This window comes from Musa acuminata, chromosome BXJ2-5 (assembly GCF_036884655.1).
Source record: "Musa acuminata AAA Group cultivar baxijiao chromosome BXJ2-5, Cavendish_Baxijiao_AAA, whole genome shotgun sequence".
NCBI lineage: Eukaryota > Viridiplantae > Streptophyta > Magnoliopsida > Zingiberales > Musaceae > Musa > Musa acuminata.
In genome coordinates this window covers 44,304,181-44,327,197 of record NC_088342.1, presented here as the reverse complement: position 1 = coordinate 44,327,197, position 23,017 = coordinate 44,304,181, and the positions used below count along the sequence as shown (strand labels likewise).

The 23,017-nt window shown below is 38.3% G+C and overlaps 4 protein-coding genes across 5 annotated transcripts; 2 read left to right on the top strand and 2 right to left on the bottom strand.

Moving 5' to 3' along the window:
- Positions 1-521: 521 nt before the first annotated feature.
- On the bottom strand, positions 522-6,467 carry LOC135612927 (probable diaminopimelate decarboxylase, chloroplastic). The gene is made up of 8 exons (XM_065109757.1): positions 5,887-6,467; positions 4,751-4,925; positions 3,116-3,265; positions 2,434-2,595; positions 1,932-2,117; positions 1,063-1,185; positions 891-980; positions 522-791 (listed from the first exon to the last, which is right to left on the bottom strand). Exons 1-8 carry the CDS (start codon positions 6,414-6,416, stop codon positions 714-716), a joined length of 1,494 nt encoding a protein of 497 aa, XP_064965829.1. The 5' UTR covers positions 6,417-6,467; the 3' UTR covers positions 522-713.
- Positions 6,468-7,676: 1,209 nt separating this feature from the next.
- On the top strand, positions 7,677-13,906 carry LOC135612925 (phosphatidylinositol/phosphatidylcholine transfer protein SFH3-like). 2 transcript variants are annotated; one of them, XM_065109755.1, is made up of 15 exons: positions 7,677-7,793; positions 8,465-8,532; positions 9,086-9,374; positions 9,532-9,631; positions 10,156-10,422; positions 10,654-10,731; positions 10,831-10,932; positions 11,005-11,054; positions 11,234-11,327; positions 11,464-11,559; positions 11,673-11,801; positions 12,460-12,580; positions 12,655-13,007; positions 13,445-13,522; positions 13,710-13,906. In XM_065109755.1, exons 2-15 carry the CDS (start codon positions 8,487-8,489, stop codon positions 13,725-13,727), a joined length of 1,821 nt encoding a protein of 606 aa, XP_064965827.1. In that variant the 5' UTR covers positions 7,677-7,793; positions 8,465-8,486; the 3' UTR covers positions 13,728-13,906. The 2 variants fall into 2 exon arrangements, with proteins under 2 accessions (XP_064965827.1, XP_064965826.1); XM_065109754.1 differs by lacking the exon at positions 13,710-13,906 and having other exon boundaries at positions 13,445-13,694.
- A 796-nt stretch (positions 13,907-14,702) lies between these two features.
- LOC135612926 (NAC domain-containing protein 74-like) lies at positions 14,703-19,565 on the bottom strand. Its single transcript, XM_065109756.1, has 5 exons — positions 19,415-19,565; positions 18,369-18,551; positions 17,560-17,837; positions 16,477-16,704; positions 14,703-15,868 (listed from the first exon to the last, which is right to left on the bottom strand). Exons 2-5 carry the CDS (start codon positions 18,526-18,528, stop codon positions 15,092-15,094), a joined length of 1,443 nt encoding a protein of 480 aa, XP_064965828.1. The 5' UTR covers positions 18,529-18,551; positions 19,415-19,565; the 3' UTR covers positions 14,703-15,091.
- Positions 19,566-21,118: 1,553 nt separating this feature from the next.
- On the top strand, positions 21,119-22,877 carry LOC135612923 (protein YABBY 7-like). Its single transcript, XM_065109751.1, has 7 exons — positions 21,119-21,361; positions 21,432-21,566; positions 21,670-21,778; positions 21,854-21,902; positions 22,024-22,099; positions 22,235-22,330; positions 22,746-22,877. Exons 1-7 carry the CDS (start codon positions 21,278-21,280, stop codon positions 22,818-22,820), a joined length of 624 nt encoding a protein of 207 aa, XP_064965823.1. The 5' UTR covers positions 21,119-21,277; the 3' UTR covers positions 22,821-22,877.
- The last annotated feature ends 140 nt before the right edge of the window (positions 22,878-23,017 follow it).

The window sequence follows — 23,017 nt, the reverse complement described above, 5'->3', positions numbered from 1 at the left end:
TGCAGCGGCTCTGAATCCACAACATGCCCCAAAGAAAAGGATTCACGATCCGTTATCTTGCAAGTGATATCACATATCAGTGACCCTCATCGATTGAGTTTATCAGTCTGACTTTATTCGAATTTGATCCACATTAAGATGCTCGATGTACAGAGCTCTCGATGTGATCAAAGCCTATAGTGTTGATCAATTTGACTTGATTCGAGCTTGATCCACATTAAGTGGCTTGATGTATGAAGCTCTTGATGTGATCCAAACCTAAGGTGTCGATCTGTTTGACTCGATTCAAGTTTGACTCGATTCAAACTTGGCTTGATTCAACAACGTTGAGGAATTTGATCCACGTTAAGAAGTTTGACGTAGGAAGATCTTGATGGGATCCAAACCAACTTGATCGATTGGTTTTTTGTTATTTTCAGCAAGTATCAGATGCATAACAGTGCTATCGGTTGATGATTCCAAACCAAGCATCTACATAACATCGTGACACCAAGGAAAAGAAAGCAAATACAACATACATCTGATCACTCGACAAAATATCTCCTCTTTGAATCAGTGAGTGAGGTGTAACAGATGCATTTCTCGTATGTCACTGTCGAGAGCATCCAATAAATTAAAATTCGACGTGATAAATATAATTCCAATTAAGTGGAAGTAAATGAAGTACACAAACAAGATAATAGTGCATTTGCAAGCAAAGCTTTGTTTGAAGACTAAAGCCCATCAAACAACTTCACGAAATCTTCGAGTGTCTCCCCATGCCTAATTTTCACTACAGAACCTTTGTCCACCTATAGAACAATCACGGACAATCACATCTGCTTATATCTAATGAAGTGATATAGGAATGAGATTGCAGCAATTAGTAAAGGGCAAAATGAAGCTCATACCCAATATTCTGGTGGTCGCATTTTGAGGTTATATGTTGAGGCCATGCTCATGCAGTACGCACCAGCATCGTGGACAACTAAACCAGCTCCCTGGGAATTGAATTCCATTTCCGCAATGACAGTTAGTGAAGGACAGACAACTAGCAGAAGAAGATTTGAGAAAGAATCGGACCTTAGCTGGTGTTGGAAGCTCTCTGTCCTTCCCAAGAAAGTCTGCAGATTCACATACAGGCCCCACCACATCATAGGTCGAAACTTTAGCGTCGGCAAGAGGAGGAGAAACCAGTTCTATGTGCTGAAACATGACATCAAGGATACAAGTTATGAACCAGGAATAGAACAGGGTGTTGCATCTCAAATAGCTATTTATTCATTCTCCAGGTGTGAGTTACAAAAGTGAACAAAAGCTTACCACTTAAGTGATATAGGTTATGTTAATAATGGTTATTTCATCATGGTCTTAATTGTACATCAAAAAAAAAAAATTTCTTTGCATCAGATAAAAAATAGACAATAGAGGAAAAAGGTGTACCTTCAAGTTTGGATGGAATTAAAAAAAAAAAAAAGAGAAAAGGTATACTAGAATATAAGGCTAGAACAATGCATCAAAAAATATGCTCCAGGAAACCTTCACAAAAGGGTGCATGGATGTGTAACATTGAGTATATGAGATGGGAAAAGGAGAATGCCATGAACAATGCTTCATCAAGTGATTAGAAAATGTGCATGCTTATCAGGAAATAAGAGGTTGAAAAATGGCAAGAATTATGAAGGATTAAAAATCATATATGGAAGAGGAAAAGGCATTGTGAAAGCTTTCGTTCACAACCCAGTCTAAAGCAAGCAATAATAAACATTTAATGTAATAAAGCCAAAATGCTTGAAATCTGCATACAGATAAAAGCTTTCTCAATGCAATATACCATTTTTGGACTAAGCAGAGGAACAATAGAAGAACTCTGCTGAAAAGCCTATCGAATAAATTAGAAAACTGATTATGATTTGACAAAGAACTTTACATAGGCTTTTTGCATCAGTTACCTGATATGCTCCATAGAGACTGGGCCGGATGAGCTCTGCCATGCTGCCGTCAATCACTATAAAATTTTTTGTGCCATTAGTTTTAACACCAGTCACCCTATTAACTAAGCAGCAAGTATTGGCAATAAGCGATCTCCCAGGTTCAATGATGAGAGTAAGATCTCGAGAAAGAACCAATTCTCTCACCTACAATATACAACTACAGTTAGTACAAAAAAAAAATGAGTAGAGAACTGTAGGCAGTGATAGTCGAGACATTGTAAGAACTGGTGTATAACAAAGGAGGAGAGGTCTCAGATAGCACATAAGAAAATTCTGGCACCAAGACCAAAATGTTATCGTGAATAAGCACTCTTCACATCAAGACAAAAGGTAAAAAGAAATTACATGTACAAATACCAGCTATACAAATCAAAACTCACTTGTATGACAGTAAATATTAAACTGGAACAGGTGAAAATTTGACGTGTTTTGAAAGAGAGTTTATATGTATTTAGCTTACAGTGTTTATGAGATCCATCGGTGTTGGAAGAACTGCGCCTGTATGATGGTAATCAATTCCTAGACCACCTCCAATATTCAAATACTCCACCTGGAAGCCTTGTGCCCGAATTTGGTCAATGAAATTTACCATCAGAATTGCAGCATCTCTGAATATATCCACCTAACACAGACAATGGTAAAACCTTAGACTACATGACTATGAATCATAAATGTGACACAGGTTACAGGTTGCAAAGGAGTAACCTTACCGTCATACAAAGACCTGCCCTCATATTTTGGAACAATACATCTAAAATTTCAGCAACTGTCTAAAAAGCAGCACCAACATGGGTACAGATACTAGCATTTGAAACCTTGGTACTAGGCTCTTCTTAAATATCAAAACATAACCTATTCAATCAAGAAGAAAGATTCCTTGATGCAGAATGAAAAAGGTAATGCCAGGTTTATCATTTTGATAACTGTCACCAGCTCTATATATACAAAAATTTCTCAGAGTTAAACAATCAATAGTTACAAAGCAGCAACCATATCAGTGTTGCATATAAAAAAATTGCAAGCTGTTCTACGAGGCTCCCATGCCATAGCCTAGGGCTTATCCTCTCTCCCTGATGTTGCATCTATACATTAATAATGAGAAAAGCATGATAACATAGTTAATGAAAAGAACATATAACTACCTTTGTGATAGTCGACCCAAGATGACAATGGACTCCTACAAGATTGATTTCACTTGAATGTGTCTTGACAGCATCAAGAAACCACTGAAGTTTTTCATTTCGGATACCAAATTTGGATGTCTTATTTCCAGTGGCAACATAAGGATGCACCTATATGGAAATGGCAAATAGAAGATCTTTGAGCACCAAAGTAATCCAAGACTATTGCACAGTAACACAAGTGAAACAGCAATGATACAACCTAATGATTTGCAAAGTTGAAAGGAACAATCTCATCCATAATTATAATATATAAGATAAAAGGAAAGTGATAAAAATGATATCCAAGAAAAAAACCTCAAGGTGCTAATTCATTTGCCTTTAAAAGTGCTAGAATATAACTTGATTCACCCATTCAACAAGTTGTAAACTATTTGGTTCAATATCTTAGTTTTTCGACCATGCATTTATTCTAAACAAAATAAATCATCAAGAAACTAACATATTTGTGAATGAACCTAAAGTAGTAAAGAATGTAATTGAAACTGTATATTACTGCATCTGAGTGGCATGAGACATATACAAGAACTAAATGTACTGCAAATATTACATGGTCAAGCATACAGTAAACTAAGGCTTATGTATAAGCATTCGTCATTTTATTCTGGAGACATCAATAACGAGAACAAAAAAGAAAAAGTGTAGAAGTATGGATGGATATATGCTAAAGAAGAAGGCATAGTGAAGATGGACAAGTTGAAGAGAATAAGAATTAAGGAAAGGTCAATGACTTAAAATGGACAGAAGGGTTCAAAAAGTACGATCCACATACAATTTCAAGAGAAAGTGGGTGATAGAACGAACCCACACAATTATCTAGTTCTCACAGGTTAACAAAGGAGCAAATCCTGGACATGCACACACAGTCACACACATCCAAACACACAGAGTGAGAGAGTACTTCATGTCTGAAAAGAGTATAATAAGATGAAGGTTCTCTCCTGAAAAGATAAATTTTAGGAGTCTAATAAGTATAATCCTGGACATAACTCCTAGCATGCTTGGTGAAAGCATCATGATAAGTTTTATCATATTCCTTATCATAGATGGGGTCATTTTCTGGTTCAAAATCATAGAAAGAATGGCAGCAAACAACATTGTAAAGACCTGCTTTTACAATGTTAAAAACTTAAAATGGTAGGTCACAGCATAACATTAGCAAATCTAGAGCAAAACTCAGAGGTTGAATGTGTAGGTAAAGAAGCCCAACTGCAATGTGATGCAAAATACAATCAAAGGAAGTGGAGGGAAATATCACGAGAATATTGACATGATTTGGGACATTATGGCTTCTTGTTGTTGTTGTTGTTGTTGTTGTTGTATAACATTGACATGACATTCCAAGCCTTGAATGGCACATCAATTTGTCAAAGAGAACCAAATATCATGAGAAGATAAAAGAAGGTTCAATGGATGTGTGCTTACAGGTGTTTGTGGATATTAGGCATGCGAGCTTAGAAAAATCAGCAAACCAATGCATTTGATAGGATGATGCTAGCATAGTCTTACATGCAGACCAAAGCAATCAAATAATTAAATGTTTACAAAGAAAATGACTTCATAACATCTAATAGTATCATATCATAACCACCATACCTGTGGATCTACATCTGGATTAATCCTGAGTAGAACAGGCACTCTCTTTCCCACAACTCTTGCTGCAGTCACAATGTTTTCCAAATCAAACTCACTGTCCACATTCACAAAAACTCCTTTTTCAGCAGCTAAAACAAGATCATCCAACAGCTTCCCATTTCCATTGAATATACACCTGATATTCAAAATACCAACTAAGCACCAAGCTAACATGGATTGATCAACCTCCCATGAATCATAAAAAAGAAAAGATATTTATGCACAAAATTAAGAAATTGATTGAATCGTATAAAACAAAAAACTATAACATGACTAAAAAGCTATAAAAAGGTTTATATAATCCTAATATATAGTATATATCCCACCTAATAAGAGCAGTTGCTTATTCAAAATGCAAACAATGCATGAAGAACCCTTATGGTTGGCATGGTTGCATTACAAGCAATGAGTCCAATTAGCATAGACATGACCAAATTACAACTGCATAAGAAAACCCTACCGACCATCCACATGAAAGCCATAAAAAATAGTAGCATATATAAAATGAAGCTTTTCACAGTGTGTATATATATATATATATATATATATATATATATATATATATATATATATATATTAGTAGCATATATAAAATGAAGCTTTTTACAGTGTGCGTGTATATATATATATATATATATATATATATATATATATATATATATAGAGAGAGAGAGAGAGAGAGAGAGAGAGAGAGAGAGAGAGAGAGGAGACAAAGCATTTACTCTGGGGCAAGACCTGGTCCTAGGGCGTGTAGACTTATGACGCATGAACTGAGATGTAACACAGTAAAGCAACCCACATAAGCAGGCAAAGACTGATACCAAACAGATCCACTGCACCCATGATCTGCATGTTCAGTGATGTGCGCAGTCGTACAGCTACTTCTAATGGAGCCAGTGGCACATAGCAACAAGCACAAACCCATTAAGTTCACGCTTTTCAACCAACTCTCCGCCTAAATTGTGAAACAACCTATTCCTAGATACCCAAATCTTCCTCTCCTTCTAAAACCCATGAATGATAGCCTCATTCTGTACATCAACGATATAGGAAACAACTCTACTTCCAAGAATTTGAAGAATACACGAGAATTTCACCTGGCAGGATCAAATCCGGCGCGCAAGGCGAGCCTGAGCTCGTTTCCGCTGACGAGCACAGCGCCACAACCCAAGTCCTTGAGGTGCTCCAAGATCTTGAGATTGTTATTAGCCTTGATGGCGTACCCGACAACGGACCTCAAGCCCTGGAGGGCCTCCTTGTACGCCTCGAAGTTCCTCGTAATCTGATCCTTACTATAGAGGTAAAAGGGGCTCCACTCCACCGCCTCCATGACATCCTGGACGCGGACGCCCTCGCAGTAAAGGAACCCATCCTCGCCCTTGGAGAAGCAATGCAGGAAGCCGGTTGCCGCCTCCGGGAAGGCGGCAGCGGCAGCGGCAGCAGAAGAGGAGGCGGCAGCGGCGGCGCGGGGAACTCGGGAGGCGATCGCCCTCAAAGATAGGGTTGTGGAACGGACGATGCTTCGGAATCGGAGAGAGGGATTGGGGGAGAGGAAGGAGGAGATATCGGGATTTCGAGGGATTTGGGGGGAAAGCGGAGGGCGGGAGAGGAGTTGAGCCGCCGCCATCGTGCGTCGCCTGCGATTCGCAGAGGCTGTCAACCTATTCGAACTGTGGTGAAAAGAGTGGGAAGCCACGTACTGTCACTTTAAAACCGTTCATCTCTCTCTTCGCTTTAATCTCAGCCGTCCATATTGTTAAATATAAAATTAAATTTTGTATTACTAGACCACGTGGACGATTGTGATTAGGGCAGGAAACGGGATGAACGGTTCTAAAGAGACCTTTCAGGTTATATTTAGTTACATATAATAAAGTTAATAATTTCTTGTATTAATCCCTTTAAATAAAAGCATAATATATATATATATATATATAATTACATAACTTAAATTAAAAATGCTATTTTATGATTGATTTATGAGTATGATGATACCAAAACTTCAATTAATATTAACAATCATCAAAATTGATGATGCAGTTATTGTCAATTCCAAATCTTCAGCTCTCTTTAATTATTTGTATATTTTTTAAAATTATTTTTTACCTTGAAAGTATGTTGAAGGGAGAATTAAAGGTAAAAGATACTAAGAATAATAAAGATACTTCTATTATTTTAAACCAAGGTTCGTCGTACCGTATCGTACCGGCGTTTTGATCCGGACTCGGTACGGTACGGTACCGATGTACCGGACGGTACATCAGGGCGTACCGAGCGGTATATCCTAGTGTATCGAATAATTTTATATTTTTTTTTATATTATAATAGTGCTATAGTATAGTACTATAGCACTATAATGATACCGGACGGTCCGCATACTGATAATCTGTCGGACCGGTACGCTTCGGTATGGTAGATCTTGTTTTAAACCAGCCACAATGTATCAAAAAAATGCTGATGGAAGTGACATATGTGAAGGATTTAATTACTTGAAGATAAATACACAATATATAACAAAGCCTATATATTGTATGACAGACACCACATGACATTTAGGAGTGTGTGACATTGTGAATGCATGCATACTCCAATTCCTAATTAAGCCTCATGAGGAAATCCCATCATCTATCTTGGATTAAAGTAGGTTGATTGAGAGTTTTGAGTCTTCCGATATCCTACAAAGATCTTTTAACTATAATAAGAGGGGTGGAGGTTACTTTGTCGGGACGCGCAATCTATATAAAGATATCGGTCAACCGTTGGAACGGTTAAGCGTGTCGACGGACGGATCCCATTGCCTTCCGGCCAAGAGAGAGAGTCCGTCAACAGCGGCAGGCAGACGTCTCTGCGTCTTCGTCGGAACACAACCAGCAATGTGAGCGTTGATGTCGTCGTGTGTTCCCTCACCTCAGCCCCCGCCCCGAACATATAAACTGCCCCCACCACCTCCCCCCCAACTTCCATCGGTCTATAAATCTATGTGATTTAATTATTGGTCTCCGAGGTAACGCTTCCTTTCTCCTTTCCCTTCGGCTCTTCTTTTCTCGCCATCTCCTGCATTCCGCTCATCCTCTTCTTCTTTCCATTCTTTGATTGCGTGCAAAAGGCAAGAGAAAGAAGAGAAATCTTGTAAAAAGAATGTCTTTGATTATTACGCTCTGTGATTTTGCTGAGGCATCTCTTGATCTAAGTAGCTCGAGTTGATATGCTATCTTGGCCATTCTCTGTGGTTCTGAACGATATCCAAGGAAACCCCCTTTTGGACAGCAGCACACAAGTTACATTTGGTTTTGTGCTGTTTTGGATGGATTCTTGTGCTTGGTTCTGTAGCTGATCTTGCCTCCATAAGCTTATTTATGAGTTTTTGATGTTCTATTTTATTTTAGTTGTTTGATTCTCATTGTTTTTTTATGAAACTCTTTGAAGCAATTAGCTCTCAAAGCTCCTACTTTTGCTGTTGCATTTTGTGAACAATTCAGTTTCCTTTCTTTATTTTCTTCTTGTCCCCCTTTTCTATTTGGTTGCCTTTCATTTGAAATATCTCAAAAGGAATCCCTCTTTTGGAAGCCCTTTGTTGTTTATTGTTGATGACAAAGATTTGCTTTTGTGATGCTTGGAGAGGTATCCTTGATATCAATCAAATCTTAACACTACTCCTTTGTTGTCTTTAACCAGGTCCAGCTTTCAAGTATCAAACATGTGTGAAGTCATGGCCGGACCTCTTGACCATTTTCCCAAACATGGTATGTAGAAGATATGATCTTTCCCTCTCCTGTTTTTATGATTAGTTCAGGTTTGTTCATCAAGGTCAGCAAGGCATCAGAAGTTCTGCATTCTGCCAAGCTCCTCCATTCATGTTGAGATTCAATAACTGATACACTTGAATGGATTTTGTCATGGACAACTGCATTTTGGTTTTCCTAGTTGGGAGTAGCTGTTCTTCAAAGATACATTGGCAATTCCATGACATTTGGAATTTTCCATATAAAGTGCTAGGGATATGGTCAACTCACATCAGCAACAAAGCATAGTAGAGTGTGTCAATGAAGAACTTTCATGTTTTTCCTTTTTTTGTTTTTTTTGCTTTGCTTTGTTTTTGGAAACCCAATTATGTAACAATGATTTCTATCATATGACATGCTCGATAGGTCAACCTATTATTTTGAATAGTCAATGACACACGACAAACATTTAAACAAAGAATTAAAATTGGGTGATAATTACAGACTGTTTTTTCTCTTTATCGATAGTTGGTTCATTTCTGATAATTTGTCACATGGTGGTATCTGTTCTCAGGTCTTGATGGTCTCTATGAAGAAAAGAGAGACATAAAATTCGACATTGAGAATTCTGAGGATGACAGGAAAACTAGGATTGGATCAATAAAAAAGAAGGCAATCGATGCTTCTGCAAAGCTCAGGAATTCTTTGAACAAAAGGGGCAGAAGAAGTAGCAAAGTCATGTCTGTTTCCATTGAGGACGTGCGTGATGCAGAGGAAATGCAGGCTGTTGATGCATTCCGTCAGATTCTTATTCTGGAAGAACTGCTGCCTTCTAGGCATGATGACTATCATATGATGCTGAGGTTGTTATCAATTACATCCTACTTATTTGACACATAAGCTATGAATCATGCTTCAAATTGTTTCATGCATTCGGAAACATAATTTGAAGTAAAATGCAGTAACTTCAGAGGCTGCCTCATCGAATTTAATCAATAGTTTGACATATCTATGATGCAGATTCCTTAAGGCCAGGAAATTTGACATCGAGAAAGCAAAGCAAATGTGGGCAGATATGCTCCAATGGAGGAAGGATTTTGGAGCTGACACAATTTTGGAGGTAACTTTTTTTGTTTTCCAGTTATGTCACTGAAATCTTGGACTCAATAATAGTGAAGAGTTTAATGTTTTCTTACTGATTGATAAATATTTTTCTATGCATCTCACATCGTTGAGCTTTGTTAGTTGGTACAACTCCTTTAATTATGATTTCTTTCTGCAAAACACCGTCTTCAGAAAGAAAAATATATGGTTACAGCTGACTAAATATGTAGATGGGGAGACATATCTGGACGCGTAATTTCATGAGAAAAAAGAAGAAAGAAGAGTAGAAGAATGAATTAAAAGTCATTTTTGCATTCGAAGATTTCATCTAAAAGAGATTTTTAATATAATATCTTCTTCTAGTCAAGGGTACTCAAGAAGCCTAGTAAAACAATGTTGGACAATAAAGCATAATGTTCATCTTTTAGATTGTTACCGACTGTTCATCGGTTACCAGTCCATATGCTTATATGTTATAACCTGTTACATGTTTACCATTTCAGTATCATGTTATGACTTCTTCCACCACCTATCTGCTAGGAATTTGAATTCAAAGAACTTGATCAAGTCATGGAATACTACCCACAAGGTCATCATGGAGTAGATAAGGAAGGCAGGCCTGTCTACATTGAGAGATTAGGCCAAGTCGATGCCAACAAGATGATGCAAGTCACAACCATGGATCGGTATATCAAATACCATGTGAAGGAGTTTGAGAGGAGTTTTGATGTCAAGTTTCCTGCTTGCTCAATTGCAGCAAAACGCCACATCGACCAGAGCACAACTATCATTGACGTTCAAGGAGTGGTATGTATGCGCAAGATGGCTGTTTTCATCTTTTCAAATTTATGAAAACCTCCTTTTAAATATATCATAAGCAGCTCAAGTTATGTTCAGCAAGGATTACAATAAAGATGAGTTATTTTGAACCTCTGCATGATAAATCAGAGGATATTTCTTAGTATATCAGGTAGTATTATGACTTGTTTCTTCTCTTTTCCTCTCAACTAATGTGTATGCCATGAGTCTGAATGTTAGGGCTGTAAACAATTCAATAAAGTCGCAAGAGATTTAATAAGCCGTATTCAAAAAGTTGATGGTGACAATTATCCTGAGGTACCTTTCTCACTCAAGCAACATGAATTCTGGGCTTCCAATTATGCTACTGATGGCATTTTCAATGATCACGCAATGTAACTTTTTCCCATGTCACAGACCTTGTGCCGCATGTTCATCATCAATGCAGGCCAGGGATTTAGATTGCTTTGGAGCACTGTAAAGTCCTTCCTTGACCCAAAGACCACCGCAAAAATCAACGTAAGCTTTTGATCTCTATCATAAATTGCACACAACATAAGGACTCAAAAATCTGATAAGAACTTCCTTCAGGTTCTTGGAAACAAGTACCAGAGCAAGTTGCTTGAAGTGATTGATGCCAGGTATCTTCCCATAGCTAAAGGCTAGAGTTTTTCTTTCTTGTTTGGACATTCCTTATCGATGTCGGTAGATAATGATCAACTTTACTGTAGAAAAGTGAAAAAAAAAATACATGGTGAAAAAAAAAGAATCATGAATAAATTATTGGGCTTGATCTTAATTGTTTTCATGGTTTTACAAGTGAATTGCCTGAGTTCCTTGGTGGCACTTGCAACTGCGAAGGAGGTTGTCTTCGATCAGATAAAGGCCCATGGAAGGATCCTGAGATCATGAAGGTATTGCATTAATTTTGTGCTTAAGATTTTGCATGTGATCTTTGATATGATTTTATGCTTAAAATTTTGCACGTAACCTTTGATATGATTTCCCTCAAAGATCAATGTGCAAATTTTGATACTTTGACCTATACAGATGGTTCAAAATGGAGCTGGAAGCTGCGGAAGGCAACAGCCGACTACTGATGCTGAGGAAAAAACAATTTCTGAAGATGAAATAGTGTATCCAAAGGTGAAAATTAATCATATTTTCCTCCTGTGCTTCTATATAATTTTGCTAATGAGTTTGTGTTCATTGGAACTTCATAATACACACTACTAATCAATTTTTTTCCCAATATGAAGAGGCAAGAGTCTTACTGCGGGGTAAGAGTCTTTGCTGCAGATAATGTTTCTTCCAAGATTTCAAGGAGTCATATAGTACACCCACAACCATCACCTGTTCATGAAGAATTAGATATTCCAGATTGCAAGGTAATTTCTAGTTGGGGATAATTATCACTAAAAAATCTACATTAGGCTCTGCAACTCCAAAAAAAACAAAAAACAAAAAACTCTTAGTTGGATCTTTACCTGAGCTTTGCTGTTTTCATTTCATTTCTTTCACCACTGAGATCGGTTCCTGAGTTAGTCGAAGGTTTGATTATAATTATGGTTTTTATCAACTATGTCATATTGAGTTTTCACTATGATTTATTCATCATTGTTCAAAGACTCAACTACGAGCAGAAGAAATATGTTGACAGAAACTTTATCTTGATTGTTTTGTTTAACAAGCATATTTGGAATTTCTAACATGGAGCAATTCATTCATCCTGGTTGTTTTCACATTGATTTAGTGAGGAAGTCTAGCTAATTAAATGGTTCTGCATGAACAAGATTGATACATCTGTTATAAACCACCTTTGAACTCTGAAGCATTAAGGAAAAGTAGAACATCAGACTCTAAGGAGGGATTCTGCCTTCTGTCAAATCCATAAGATTACTGAATTGATCATTCAATTATTACATTCTTGTGTTAAAGATTTCCCAAGTTCAGCTACACAAAAAAACCAGAAATTACAAATGAGTCAACTTCAAGCACTGTTACATTTTAACACTCAAATCTTCTCATAAGAATTTGCATGTCCAGGCTGCAGATAAGAAATTCCCCACACCATATTCATATGGTGATTATCTTCCAATCGTCGACAAGGCTGTGGATTCTTGCTGGAACAAAGAAATCCCCGATGAGAAGCTTGCCATCTCTAAAGGTCCATATCATTCTTAGCTGATATGCATATACTTTGAGAACATTGAGGTACTGATGATCTACAATTCATCACAGGTGCCTGCAATCCATCTGAAATTTACAGGGGTCCAGATGGATTCAACAACAACATCTTTGGAGGAGTTGTGGCCTTTGTCATGGGAGTTTTCACCGTGCTCCGTGTCAGCCGTGGCATGCCAAAGAAGGTTGCTGATGCAGATATTGGCTGTGCAAAGCCTGTTGAGCCTGCAGCACCAACTCTCCCAGCTGCTGAGTTTTCAAGCGCACTGAAGCGCCTCGGCAACCTTGAAGAGAAGGTGAGCATCCTCAGCAAGAAGCCTCCACAGATGCCATCTGAGAAAGAAGAGATATTGAATGCTGCTGTGAAGCGTGTGGATGCTTTGGAAACAGAGCTTGCAGCAACAAAGAAGGTAAGAGCCTGAGAAGCATCAAATATAGTTATTCTTTTAGCTGACAGTACAAAACACAGGTACAAAAAAACATATGCAGATGTCTGTGGATACACATTGATCATATTCATTGTTTTCTAAGAATAATTCTGAAACACTTCATAGATCAGTTTCCAATGACCCAAGGTTGTGAACACCATATAAAACTCAAGATCATCCAAGCAAAATTTGATATTTCTGTGACCAAAAAGAGTTTTTTTAACTAAGGTTTTTTCTAGCCTGCCATGAAGCTAAGAATTTGAATGTATCCCCTCAATCATTCTTTAATGGTGCTATGATCTGAGGCTATAGCAAATTAAAGCCCTCCAACCTCCTTCTATGCCGAAAAAGGATCCTCTAAAAATGTAGAAACTATGGTGCATTTACTTGAGGCTCAATAGTTTAGCGATGTTTTGCAGGCTCTGGAGGATGCTTTAGTGCGACAAGGGGAGTTTCTTGCTTATATTGAGAAGAAGAAAAAGAAGAAGAACAAGTTGGTAAGTTATCTTAAGTTTTCATTTAATTTCCTTCTTGAAATCTTCTAAGCAGGGTAAAAACAACTACTCTGATTCCTAATGCAATTACTAGCTACAGGACATTTCAATTGTCATTTGAGGTTTTAGCTTAAAACACTATCCCCTCTCTCTCTCTCTCTCTTGACATGCTTTCTTGTTTCAATTGCAGAATCCATTCAACTGGTAATTAAATTGGCAAAGGTTCCCCTCAACATATACAACTGGGTGTCCTCCTTTGTTTTGTGTTTGCTAGACTGATCCAAAGTTTCAAATGAATATGTATAAACCACTATTCTTTTGTAGACTGATCCAATTCAAATGTTTGAGATGAATATACATCTATAAATCATGATTCTTTTAATATCACACTGTCCTAAGTGTTGTTTGGTATTGAATACTGAGACTGCATGAGATCAGCAATTCATCTGTTTCTTGTGGAAAACATGGTCAACAACAAAGTAACCTTGATACTCATGGAGATGGATTTAAGCGAATCCAACTTCAGATGGATTCTGAGATAATGAGATTTTAATGGATGGCAAGGCTCCTCCTTGGATGATTGTACATATTATAGCCGATATTCAACGGCTTATACATTTATTTTTTTTGTTTTGTCTACATTCACTGTTTTAGAGAACACGACAAGGTACTAAGGTTTCTAGGAATAATTGGATCACATTCCATCTGTGTTGCTTGCCATTTTGGATCTATGAGGAACTAATAGGATAGTTTTCTTTTTCACAAAAGAAAAACCTTGATGGCACTACACCTAACATTGACAGATTATTGGCAGTAAATTTGAATTGCTAGTGCATATCATGTTGGTGCTCTTACCTTACCTTGTTTTAGTGCCATCTACAAGTGAAAATGACTCCAAAGGACATATATACAGCAACATGATCTTGAGTGAAAAAAGTTACAGAAATATGTTTCACTTTGTGTCATGGGAGGCTAGAAAAAACTTCAGTGAAAACAAGGCTCTTTTTCGTCACAGAAATATCAAATGTTGCTTGCATGATCTCAAATATGTAATACTGCTTTCACTATGTATAACATTTGATATGTTACATAAATGACATATATGCAACAATAAGCATTCAGACCTCAGACTTGTGATATAAATCCTGCTGGTCCATGCCAAAACCCAATTGCTTGCTGTGAATGGGAGCTGAACAGTCTTGAGATGCTATGACATAAATATGATATCCATAAATATTTGTTCAACAAACAAAACAGATGAAACTATTTTCAAGAAGGATGAATTTACAAAGGTCAGGTCCACATTTACTATGGACAAAGCATCAGTCACAAAAGACATCCTCCATCGTTATCACCTAGGAGTAAATATAAATGACCTACTTCTGTACATGAATATGCGTAACTCGAAGGCGAGGAGCAAAATCAGAGCTTCTCATCAAACAAGTCAAATTTGAAAAAGAACTGCTTCTGTAAACCTACATAAGTAGTAATCTAAGTAAAACACTGAACTGCCTCTGTAAACCTCCTCCATAAGTAGAAATCCAAACAGAACAATGAGCTTTGTTTCATGTCTTACAACCAAAGAGATGAGAAGCTAGCAAGGAAACCTCGAGCATCACGCAGCAGAAGACATATTAAAAGGGCAGCAATTCCAATGATGCAACCACTGAGGATGAAGCAGTTCCACCCAGCTGATGGAAGTGCACGTACAGCCATTCCCAGGCTCCTGAGAATTCCTCGAATGCAGCTGGCATCATCAAGTGCACCGGTAGACTTCTGAAGAGTAACATCAGTTGCTGGTCTTGCCCCCAGTAGGGACCTAGATGCAACTGAACATGGAAGATTGGAACCAGAGCTTGGATTTGATTTTGCATCAGCCTGATGAAAACAAACTGACAGCTTTCCAACTGCAGATTCTTGGTCAAATGCACTGAAATCAGTGTTGTGACTTTTTTTCAGATCAAGATGACGATCTTCTTTGTCAATCTTGACAGTGTGGTTGACTGATGCAGAACCCCTCGATTCCATCTTGCTAACCTGAAGTCTGATCTTTTTTGAGGTAAGCTCAGCTGCAGGTCCTGCACGGCGTGGCCGAATCTGAATTCCGGTATCATTGTGACCAAATGATGTAAAGTTCTCTTTACCAGCATTTCCATCAGGAGAACTGCTTTCAGTAGTGAATGCAGTATCTATGGTTCCATTGGACTCCCAAAGTACGCTATCAGACTGTAAGATATTATAGATGTCACCTTCTAATAGGTAGTCAAGATCACCTTCAGCACTTTGGTCAAGATAATGATCCACTGGCTCCTGCTTTGGCAGAAGAGACCTGAGATCTGTCTGTGAAATCTAAAAAAAGAAATGGAATAGATGTATTAAACTCATGACCACAATATATAGAGTTGTGTACTTTACAATTTACATTCACATAATAGAATGTTGTTATTACTTAGTCAGAAATTCGAAATAAAATCCCTTCAACGATTGTATTAAAGAGCTGCACGAAAATCATTACTTGGTTCGTTTCATAGTATATATTTCACAGTAGACTTAAGGGTCATTCACAGGGCAAAGAAAAATTTGAATCAACAGTCAGATAACTGTTAACAATCAGCTATATAGTTATTTTATAGCTGACACAAAACTTAATTGATACAAATTTCTGATCCACTTAACACTTGAAATGAATAACCTCCATCTTATTTTAGTTAGTTGTTTTTCATTTTCAGCTTATTAGTTGATGTTGTTTAAATTTATGCTAAGTGATGAGTTCTTCACTATTCTGAGCCACTGCCGTGCCTGAAATCCCACATCAAAAGAACTATTGATGCGAAATTCTTAGCAGCATCTCCAGAAGTATTCAATCTGGAGCCTCTTCAAGATGAAGAGAAGAATCAATCGCTAGGTCAGTGCCCAGTTGAAAGTTCTAGACTATGTTACAGGAGATTGGGTTATACCTCTGCTTCATGCTCTAGCATATTAGAGGAAGTGCCAAAGTCAGTAGAGGGAGTGTTGAAGTCATTAACGGGAGCGCCGAAGTCGGGATCAAAGAGCTCAGCAACCCATGCATTTATGTCATCTATCTCGCCTGAGTGACTAGATTCCTTGCATCCCATTGGTTCAATCTTCTCAATTTCTACTTGCCAACCATTCCTCTTGGTAACACGACAAAGAACAAAAGCATCCTGTAGCAAGAAACAGAGAAAAGTGAATCCAAAAAGATATATTTTGATGATTGAAAATTCAGATTCAATGACCTACAGTGGGGTAGATAATGTATGCCATCAATGCTTGAACAACCAAACTGCTTTACACATGGAATTCTTATCTAATAGAATGCTTGAACAACCAAACATCATGCCATCATGGGTTTTACGGTGCTTTAAGTGGCTGTAATTCTTATCTAATAGAATGGAAGAAAATTGGATTGGAAATTCATGAGGGATTAAACAGAATATAAATAAATCAAAAGGACATACACATGGAAAATTTTATCTTAAAAGTATTTTCTATCCCTTTTTTTTATGCATTTATTTTCCTTGGAACAGTTCAACTAACCAGAAAAGGTATTTTTGAACCCACCAGGTGCTTTGCACATAGGGAGGAAAGAGGTGTTCACCTCCCAAAAATGAGAAAAAGAAGTATGATAATTGGCCCTCAGGAAGACTGTCATTGCAGCAGGAAACAGATCCTTCTGACATTCCCGAAATAGGGAAAAACAAAAGAGCACGATGGTTGGCTTTCAAAAGACAAGGTGAATTTGGCCATGCACCTACTAATGATAGTGTGAGCCTCTTGCATCATACAGAAGCATAATATGGAATGATGAGAAGTTCTCTCTGATAAGTTACTGGAGTCCGAATTAAAAGGTTTAGCATTTCTTTGACTGACATTTCATTTTTCTTCCCTCTATGCAGATTTTAACATTCTTCATGACACGTGTACTATTATACCATCCTTATTCATGCAGGCAAACTTTATTTCTGATAGCAGATGTGAAAGTTCAAATTGTGAAATATCACTCAAAGCAAAAGTCTTACCTTCAAACCAGGGGCAGCTTTACATTCTTTTTCATCTATATAATATTCATGCATAATCCAATCAGTATGTTTTCCACGAGGAGGCCGACCTTCATGAAATACTAAAGTTTTCTTGGTTCCTATAACTCGATTTTGGAACTTGACATTCCGATCTCTCCCAGTGGATTTCCAATAACCTTCTTCTGTGGCCCTGTTTGAGCGAGAACCATTAGGGTACTTTCTGTCACGTAAATTGAAAAAGTGCCATTTGCTATCTCTGGTGGGCAGACGACATTTTGCTGCAAGTGAAATAAAGAAGAGAAGCAAGGAAATTGAGATATATTTCACACAAAAAATTCCCATACAATTTAGTGTCTACAGATAAGCAGGACAATTTCTGGGTTACAAAAATGTACTAGATAGAAATTAAGCTGCAAAAGATTATAATGGAGAAGAATATTATAGCAGGTACTAGCTAGGAATCATCAGAAATGCAAAAACCCTATCAGATATAAATAATTTCTCATAATCTAGTATCGGTTTAAACAAGTTACTAATGTCGTTTTAAGTTTTAACATGGATTTGCAGTCCTAATGAAGGTTCATAATCAAGATTAGGTCCTAACTTGATTAGGTCCTAATAGGGAACAAGGATTTTAATAGTAAAACAAAGTTCAACTACACGATGGTCCACTTAAGAAAGTTTCAGTTCACAAGATCTCGCAGATCTAAATTTCGTTATTCACAAAAAATCATATGGTTATCAGTTCTACTAAGAAAACATTTATCTATGAGAAGAACACAAAATAATAGACTATACAGCTAAATTACCAGGTAGGTCCCATGGTTCATGCTTATATATGTCCAATTCTGGTATAAGTTCATCAAATTTGTGTCCTAGTATTTTCCTCTTCAAATAGTGAGAGATAAGTTCAACATCTGTCGGATGGAAGCCAAACCCTGGGGGCAGAGAAGCACTTAATTTGTCCATCCAACGTCTTCACAAGACCACAACTACATAAGAACAAACAAATTTCAGTAACACAATAGTCAATAATTATGATAACAAAAGATGCACATCGTAGAATTGAAACAACAAAATTAAACGACATAAAAGATTTTATATGCCCAATGGGAACACTTGTTTTTGCACATATGGATAGGAGATTGTTAGGAGCTGACACACGTATAGAAGTCAAAATTCAGACTTGTAAGCCTATGTTCATGGTTTAAGATGGAGATGATGCAGTATGTCAAAAGATTGGGAGTACAGAAGAGCTGCTGCATACACGCATAAGCCCAAAATACAACAGGACAAGTAGACAAACAAATCCAAAGCAACTGCAGCAGGGGCTGGTGATTGGATTTCCTAATTGAACTTCTTCCAAAAAAACTGTTAAAGCATCTAAAATTCAAAGGCATACAAAATAAGAATTAGTCGTGCTGAGAATTCTGAATTCTTTTTTTATTTCCTTTCTATTGTAAGATTAACTGGTGACCTAATTTTCATTTGCATAAATAGCTCATGCACGGATTCCATCGCTCTGTCATCGCCTCAAATCAAGCAGGAATATTTCACACTCCAAACACAGTATGTCAGAGTCACTCGCTGAGGTAGACAGAACAAGCAAGGTTTCTCCACATATTCCAGATGAATTGGGATCCCATCTCGTTCGTGTTCCTTCCTTCGCGGCACCATCCAGGCGTGCAATTGACTAATTAGGATATCAAATTGAAGTTTTGAACGAGGAGGACAGTCGTGAGCGATCCGATCGGATGCTGCTATACGAGAAACAAATCGAGGAACAACGCACCCAATCCAAGAGCCCAAACAAAGCATAGAGCGAAAGAGAGAGAGAGAAGAAACCATCACTGACCTCTTTCCGAGGGGTCCGATCGAGGACGAGGAGTAGGAGGACGAGCGAGGGAGGAGGAGAGGCTGTCGGGGATTTCGAGGCCTTCTTCTCCTTCGCTATGGATTAGTTCCTGCAGTTGCTGCCGCTGCTTCCTTTCGCAAGTCGTCGTCGCCGTCAACGGACTCGAAGTCGTCGTGGTGTGGAGGTGCGTTTACGTGTTCGAACCGTGTGGCCGCGTGAGCTGCGTCGAGATGCGTGCGACGGAAGATCGGTTGGATGGACGGACGTGTTTCCATCATAAAATATTTAACTTTACACTTAAGTTAATATACTAATTCCACCCCCCCTCCCCCCTGCGAGTTGATACCGGTGAGCTTACCGCCCCCTTTGGGTCTGACTCGGTCTTTGGTATCAGGACACGACTCGATCAACGACTGATTTCAAAGAAACATCCACGAAGCTTCTTAAAATATTTAATTTTATACTGAAAATAAATACATAATATTGTAAAAATTATTTTATAATACAGTAAAAGAGGGTAATAAATACATTATAATATTTATTATCTTTTACTCCTTATAATGAAAGGACTTAAATACCATTCAGAATTTAAATGTATTTGATAATAAATAAAAAATTAAGAATATTTATTTTTTTAGACTAAAATGATTTGGAGTCTTACATTACTTATCATAATAAAAATATTTTTTTTATTTTAAAAAATAAAATAAATTTAGATGAATATATTTTTTTTGGACTATTTCAGGGAGTCTCTAAAATGGGTTTTTTTAAGTATATTTAATATCTAAATATCCTAATATTATCATAGTATATATTTTGAGGGTTCTAGAATCTTCTTTTGGTAAGGACCCCGAAAAATGGAGTTTGGGTGGAAACAAAAGCCACACAGTGAGGCAATTCAAACACACACCCGCATCAGACTCAGTAAGCTAAGGACTGTCAGCTTCTATGACACTGCTGAAATGGACTTGAAATAACCTTCAATTAATATATGAAGTTGGCTACCGGGATCAGGTTTGCACATGGTGATGGCAACAGTTGCAGTCAGGGAGTAACTCAGAGCAGTGTGTCTCTCTTTGCCGAGGAGAAGAGATACCAGGAGATGGTGAAGTCACTGGGGAAGGAAGGTTCTTTTGTGGAAGCCAAGTAGGTGCTGCATTGAAGAACCCTAGTTAAGGTCAGGTCGCCTCAGAAACCCCTCCCTCCCAAAAGAAGAGGAATCATTAGTTGAAGCTCGTCTGATCCATGCCTACATACGGCAGAACAAATTACTCCACCCATGCACTTCTCAGCTGCATCGCCAGAGAGAGAGAGAGAGAGAGAGAGAGAGAGAGAGAGATGAAGCAAAGATTCCTCCTTCCCTTTCAAGGAGCACATCCAGTTTGCCGTCGGGGGGCCAACCCAAGTCACCCTCGTGCATGCTCACATGGATGCTCGACGGCACTGGTTCGGGGAATCCGGCAGGAAGAGCAGCGAGGTGGAAGTAGTCAGCAGTGACCTAACAAGGAAGGAACTGCAGGAGCATGCATGGAAGTTTTGCCTTCCGATTTCCCCCTCTGCATGCCATGCATGGCATCCACTCCGCAGGCTACATGGAAAGGAAGGAGAGTAATGGAGGGGAAAACAACAACACATGAGGTCCAACAGCGAAGTCTGTGTGTGTCTTCCCAGTCAAAAACTGCCAGTTCCCCACACAAATAAATGTTGGGATCAACATTAGCTTCAACATCAGTATGATTCCATGGAATTCCACTCAATCGCCTGAACTAATGAGCCAGAAAGCATTTTACACCGCAAAGCTCCCTCCCTCCTTCCCTATATATCCAGTTCAAGTTTCCCTTTCTACCTCTCTCTCTCCATCGCATGATGTCTTCAAGTAACCCATTGCTTGAGCTCCCCGAGCAACTGGGCTACGTTCAGTGCAGTTTCTGCGCCACGATCTTGCTGGTACATCTCTTTCAGCTTGCTCCGGTGATCACTCGGTGGTTGATCCTACTACATGTGTGTGTCTGTTTAGGTGAGTGTTCCATGCAGCAGCCTGTTGAAGGTGGTAACAGTTCGATGCGGCCATTGCACTGGTCTGCTATCTGTTAGCTTGGTGAGAACTTCTGTTGTTCCTGTTGAACTCCTTGCCTCCCTTGGAGATGAAGAGGTACACGGTGCTATACTATACGTACAACGCACTGCAGTTAACCTTCTCTCTCTCTCTCTACGTGTTTATATATATACATATGTGTGTGTGTGTGTGTTCTAAGGGGAAACAAGAAGATTTGGGACCCAAAGCTTGCAGCAGTGGAGGTGGAGGTGTTGGAGAGGCAGAGAACGAGACAAGGAGTCCGACAAGAGCTCCCATCATCAACAAACGTAAACAAGAACATCCAATCCTTCTCACATCACCTCACACTCAATTCGGTACTTTTGTTCTCTTTTTCTTGGCAGCTCCGGAGAAAAGGCAGCGGGCTCCTTCTGCTTATAACCACTTCATCAGGTAATGGAAGTCATCATCATCATCATCATCATGTATATGACTTCCATCAGACCTACTGAGATGCCCAGTCTTGCAATTTCTAATGACATTTTATACCCGACAACTTTGGGGTATACTGCAGAGAAGAGATAGTGAGGATCAAGGCTAGAGAACCCAATATCACCCACAAGGAGGCATTTAGTGCTGCTGCTAAAAATGTGAGTTCTTATTTTGAGAATGGAAAGTAGGGTTATGTGGTTATCAGATTAAATATTTTGTTCTTTTTTTTTTTTGGTTTGATAAGGGATTAAAATTTAGGAAATCGACTAATTATTTGTTATTTGAGCATCCAGTGGGCTCACTTCCCTCGAATCCAGCACAATGAAGATGGGAAGAGTTGCAGTTCCAGGGAAGGGAAGAAGATATGTGATGGGCATGTGGATGAGGAGGTAAAAATAATTATGTGCTAATACCTTTTGTTTTAGCAGGATAATGAGGTTATCAACTCATTTAAATGTCTCATGAGGAAGACACCCATGAGGGAAAAGATCCAAGTGAAACATAAATCCCACTCCAAAGTTCATCACTCAAACAAAGAATCAGGAGTTCATATAGGGTATAAACTATGATTTGGGATCTAACTAGGTTCAAGAAAAATGAAAACCATATAGAATTCTCAAACTAGTTTGTCATATTTTAGGGACCAAATGGGATCATGAAAATACCAAATCAAATGTTAAATATAATTTAACTTAAATTTCAATAACTCTGAGGAATTCTTCAGCTACCATAAATATTTCACACTTGTAAGCTAACTAATAAGAACCAATCATTACCTCTTTGGTTGATCGTTCATTGTTGCAGATGCATGGCAGAAGAAACAACCTCCATCAAAGAAAGACGCCAAAGCAGGCAGCCTGCTCCGGAGAAGAGACCTGAGCTGGGAACACCGCCGGCTCGTTTGGTCACCTACTATTTCATGTTAACACGTCGAAATGTTCAGTTACCTTTCCTTGTAATCTGAACTTATGTTGATTCCGTTTGCTTTTTTTCCAAGCACGATGATGATCGATGATTAAATCACTATCTTACTGAAAAATATTCAAGCATGAGATAAGGGTAAAAATAGTTCAACG

Excerpts from the sequence above, each read along its gene's own strand:
- LOC135612927 (XM_065109757.1), bottom strand. The coding sequence starts at position 6,416 with ATGGCGGCGGCTCAACTCCTCTCCCGCCCTCCGCTTTCCCCCCAAATC. Across the intron at positions 2,596-3,115 it reads TTGGGTCGACTATCACAAAG|GTGGATATATTCAGAGATGC; the intron begins GTAGTTATATGT and ends TGTCTGTGTTAG. Across the intron at positions 792-890 it reads TGCGACCACCAGAATATTGG|GTGGACAAAGGTTCTGTAGT; the intron begins GTATGAGCTTCA and ends ATTGTTCTATAG.
- LOC135612925 (XM_065109754.1), top strand. The coding sequence starts at position 8,487 with ATGTGTGAAGTCATGGCCGGACCTCTTGACCATTTTCCCAAACATG. Across the intron at positions 10,732-10,830 it reads ATGGTGACAATTATCCTGAG|ACCTTGTGCCGCATGTTCAT; the intron begins GTACCTTTCTCA and ends CCCATGTCACAG. Across the intron at positions 10,933-11,004 it reads AGACCACCGCAAAAATCAAC|GTTCTTGGAAACAAGTACCA; the intron begins GTAAGCTTTTGA and ends AACTTCCTTCAG.
- LOC135612926 (XM_065109756.1), bottom strand. The coding sequence starts at position 18,528 with ATGGACAAATTAAGTGCTTCTCTGCCCCCAGGGTTTGGCTTCCATCCG. Across the intron at positions 16,705-17,559 it reads AAGCTGCCCCTGGTTTGAAG|GATGCTTTTGTTCTTTGTCG; the intron begins GTAAGACTTTTG and ends TTCTTGCTACAG. Across the intron at positions 15,869-16,476 it reads TGCTAGAGCATGAAGCAGAG|ATTTCACAGACAGATCTCAG; the intron begins GTATAACCCAAT and ends TTCTTTTTTTAG.
- LOC135612923 (XM_065109751.1), top strand. The coding sequence starts at position 21,278 with ATGATGTCTTCAAGTAACCCATTGCTTGAGCTCCCCGAGCAACTGGGC. Across the intron at positions 21,567-21,669 it reads CCTCCCTTGGAGATGAAGAG|GGGAAACAAGAAGATTTGGG; the intron begins GTACACGGTGCT and ends GTGTGTTCTAAG. Across the intron at positions 21,903-22,023 it reads GCTTATAACCACTTCATCAG|AGAAGAGATAGTGAGGATCA; the intron begins GTAATGGAAGTC and ends GGTATACTGCAG.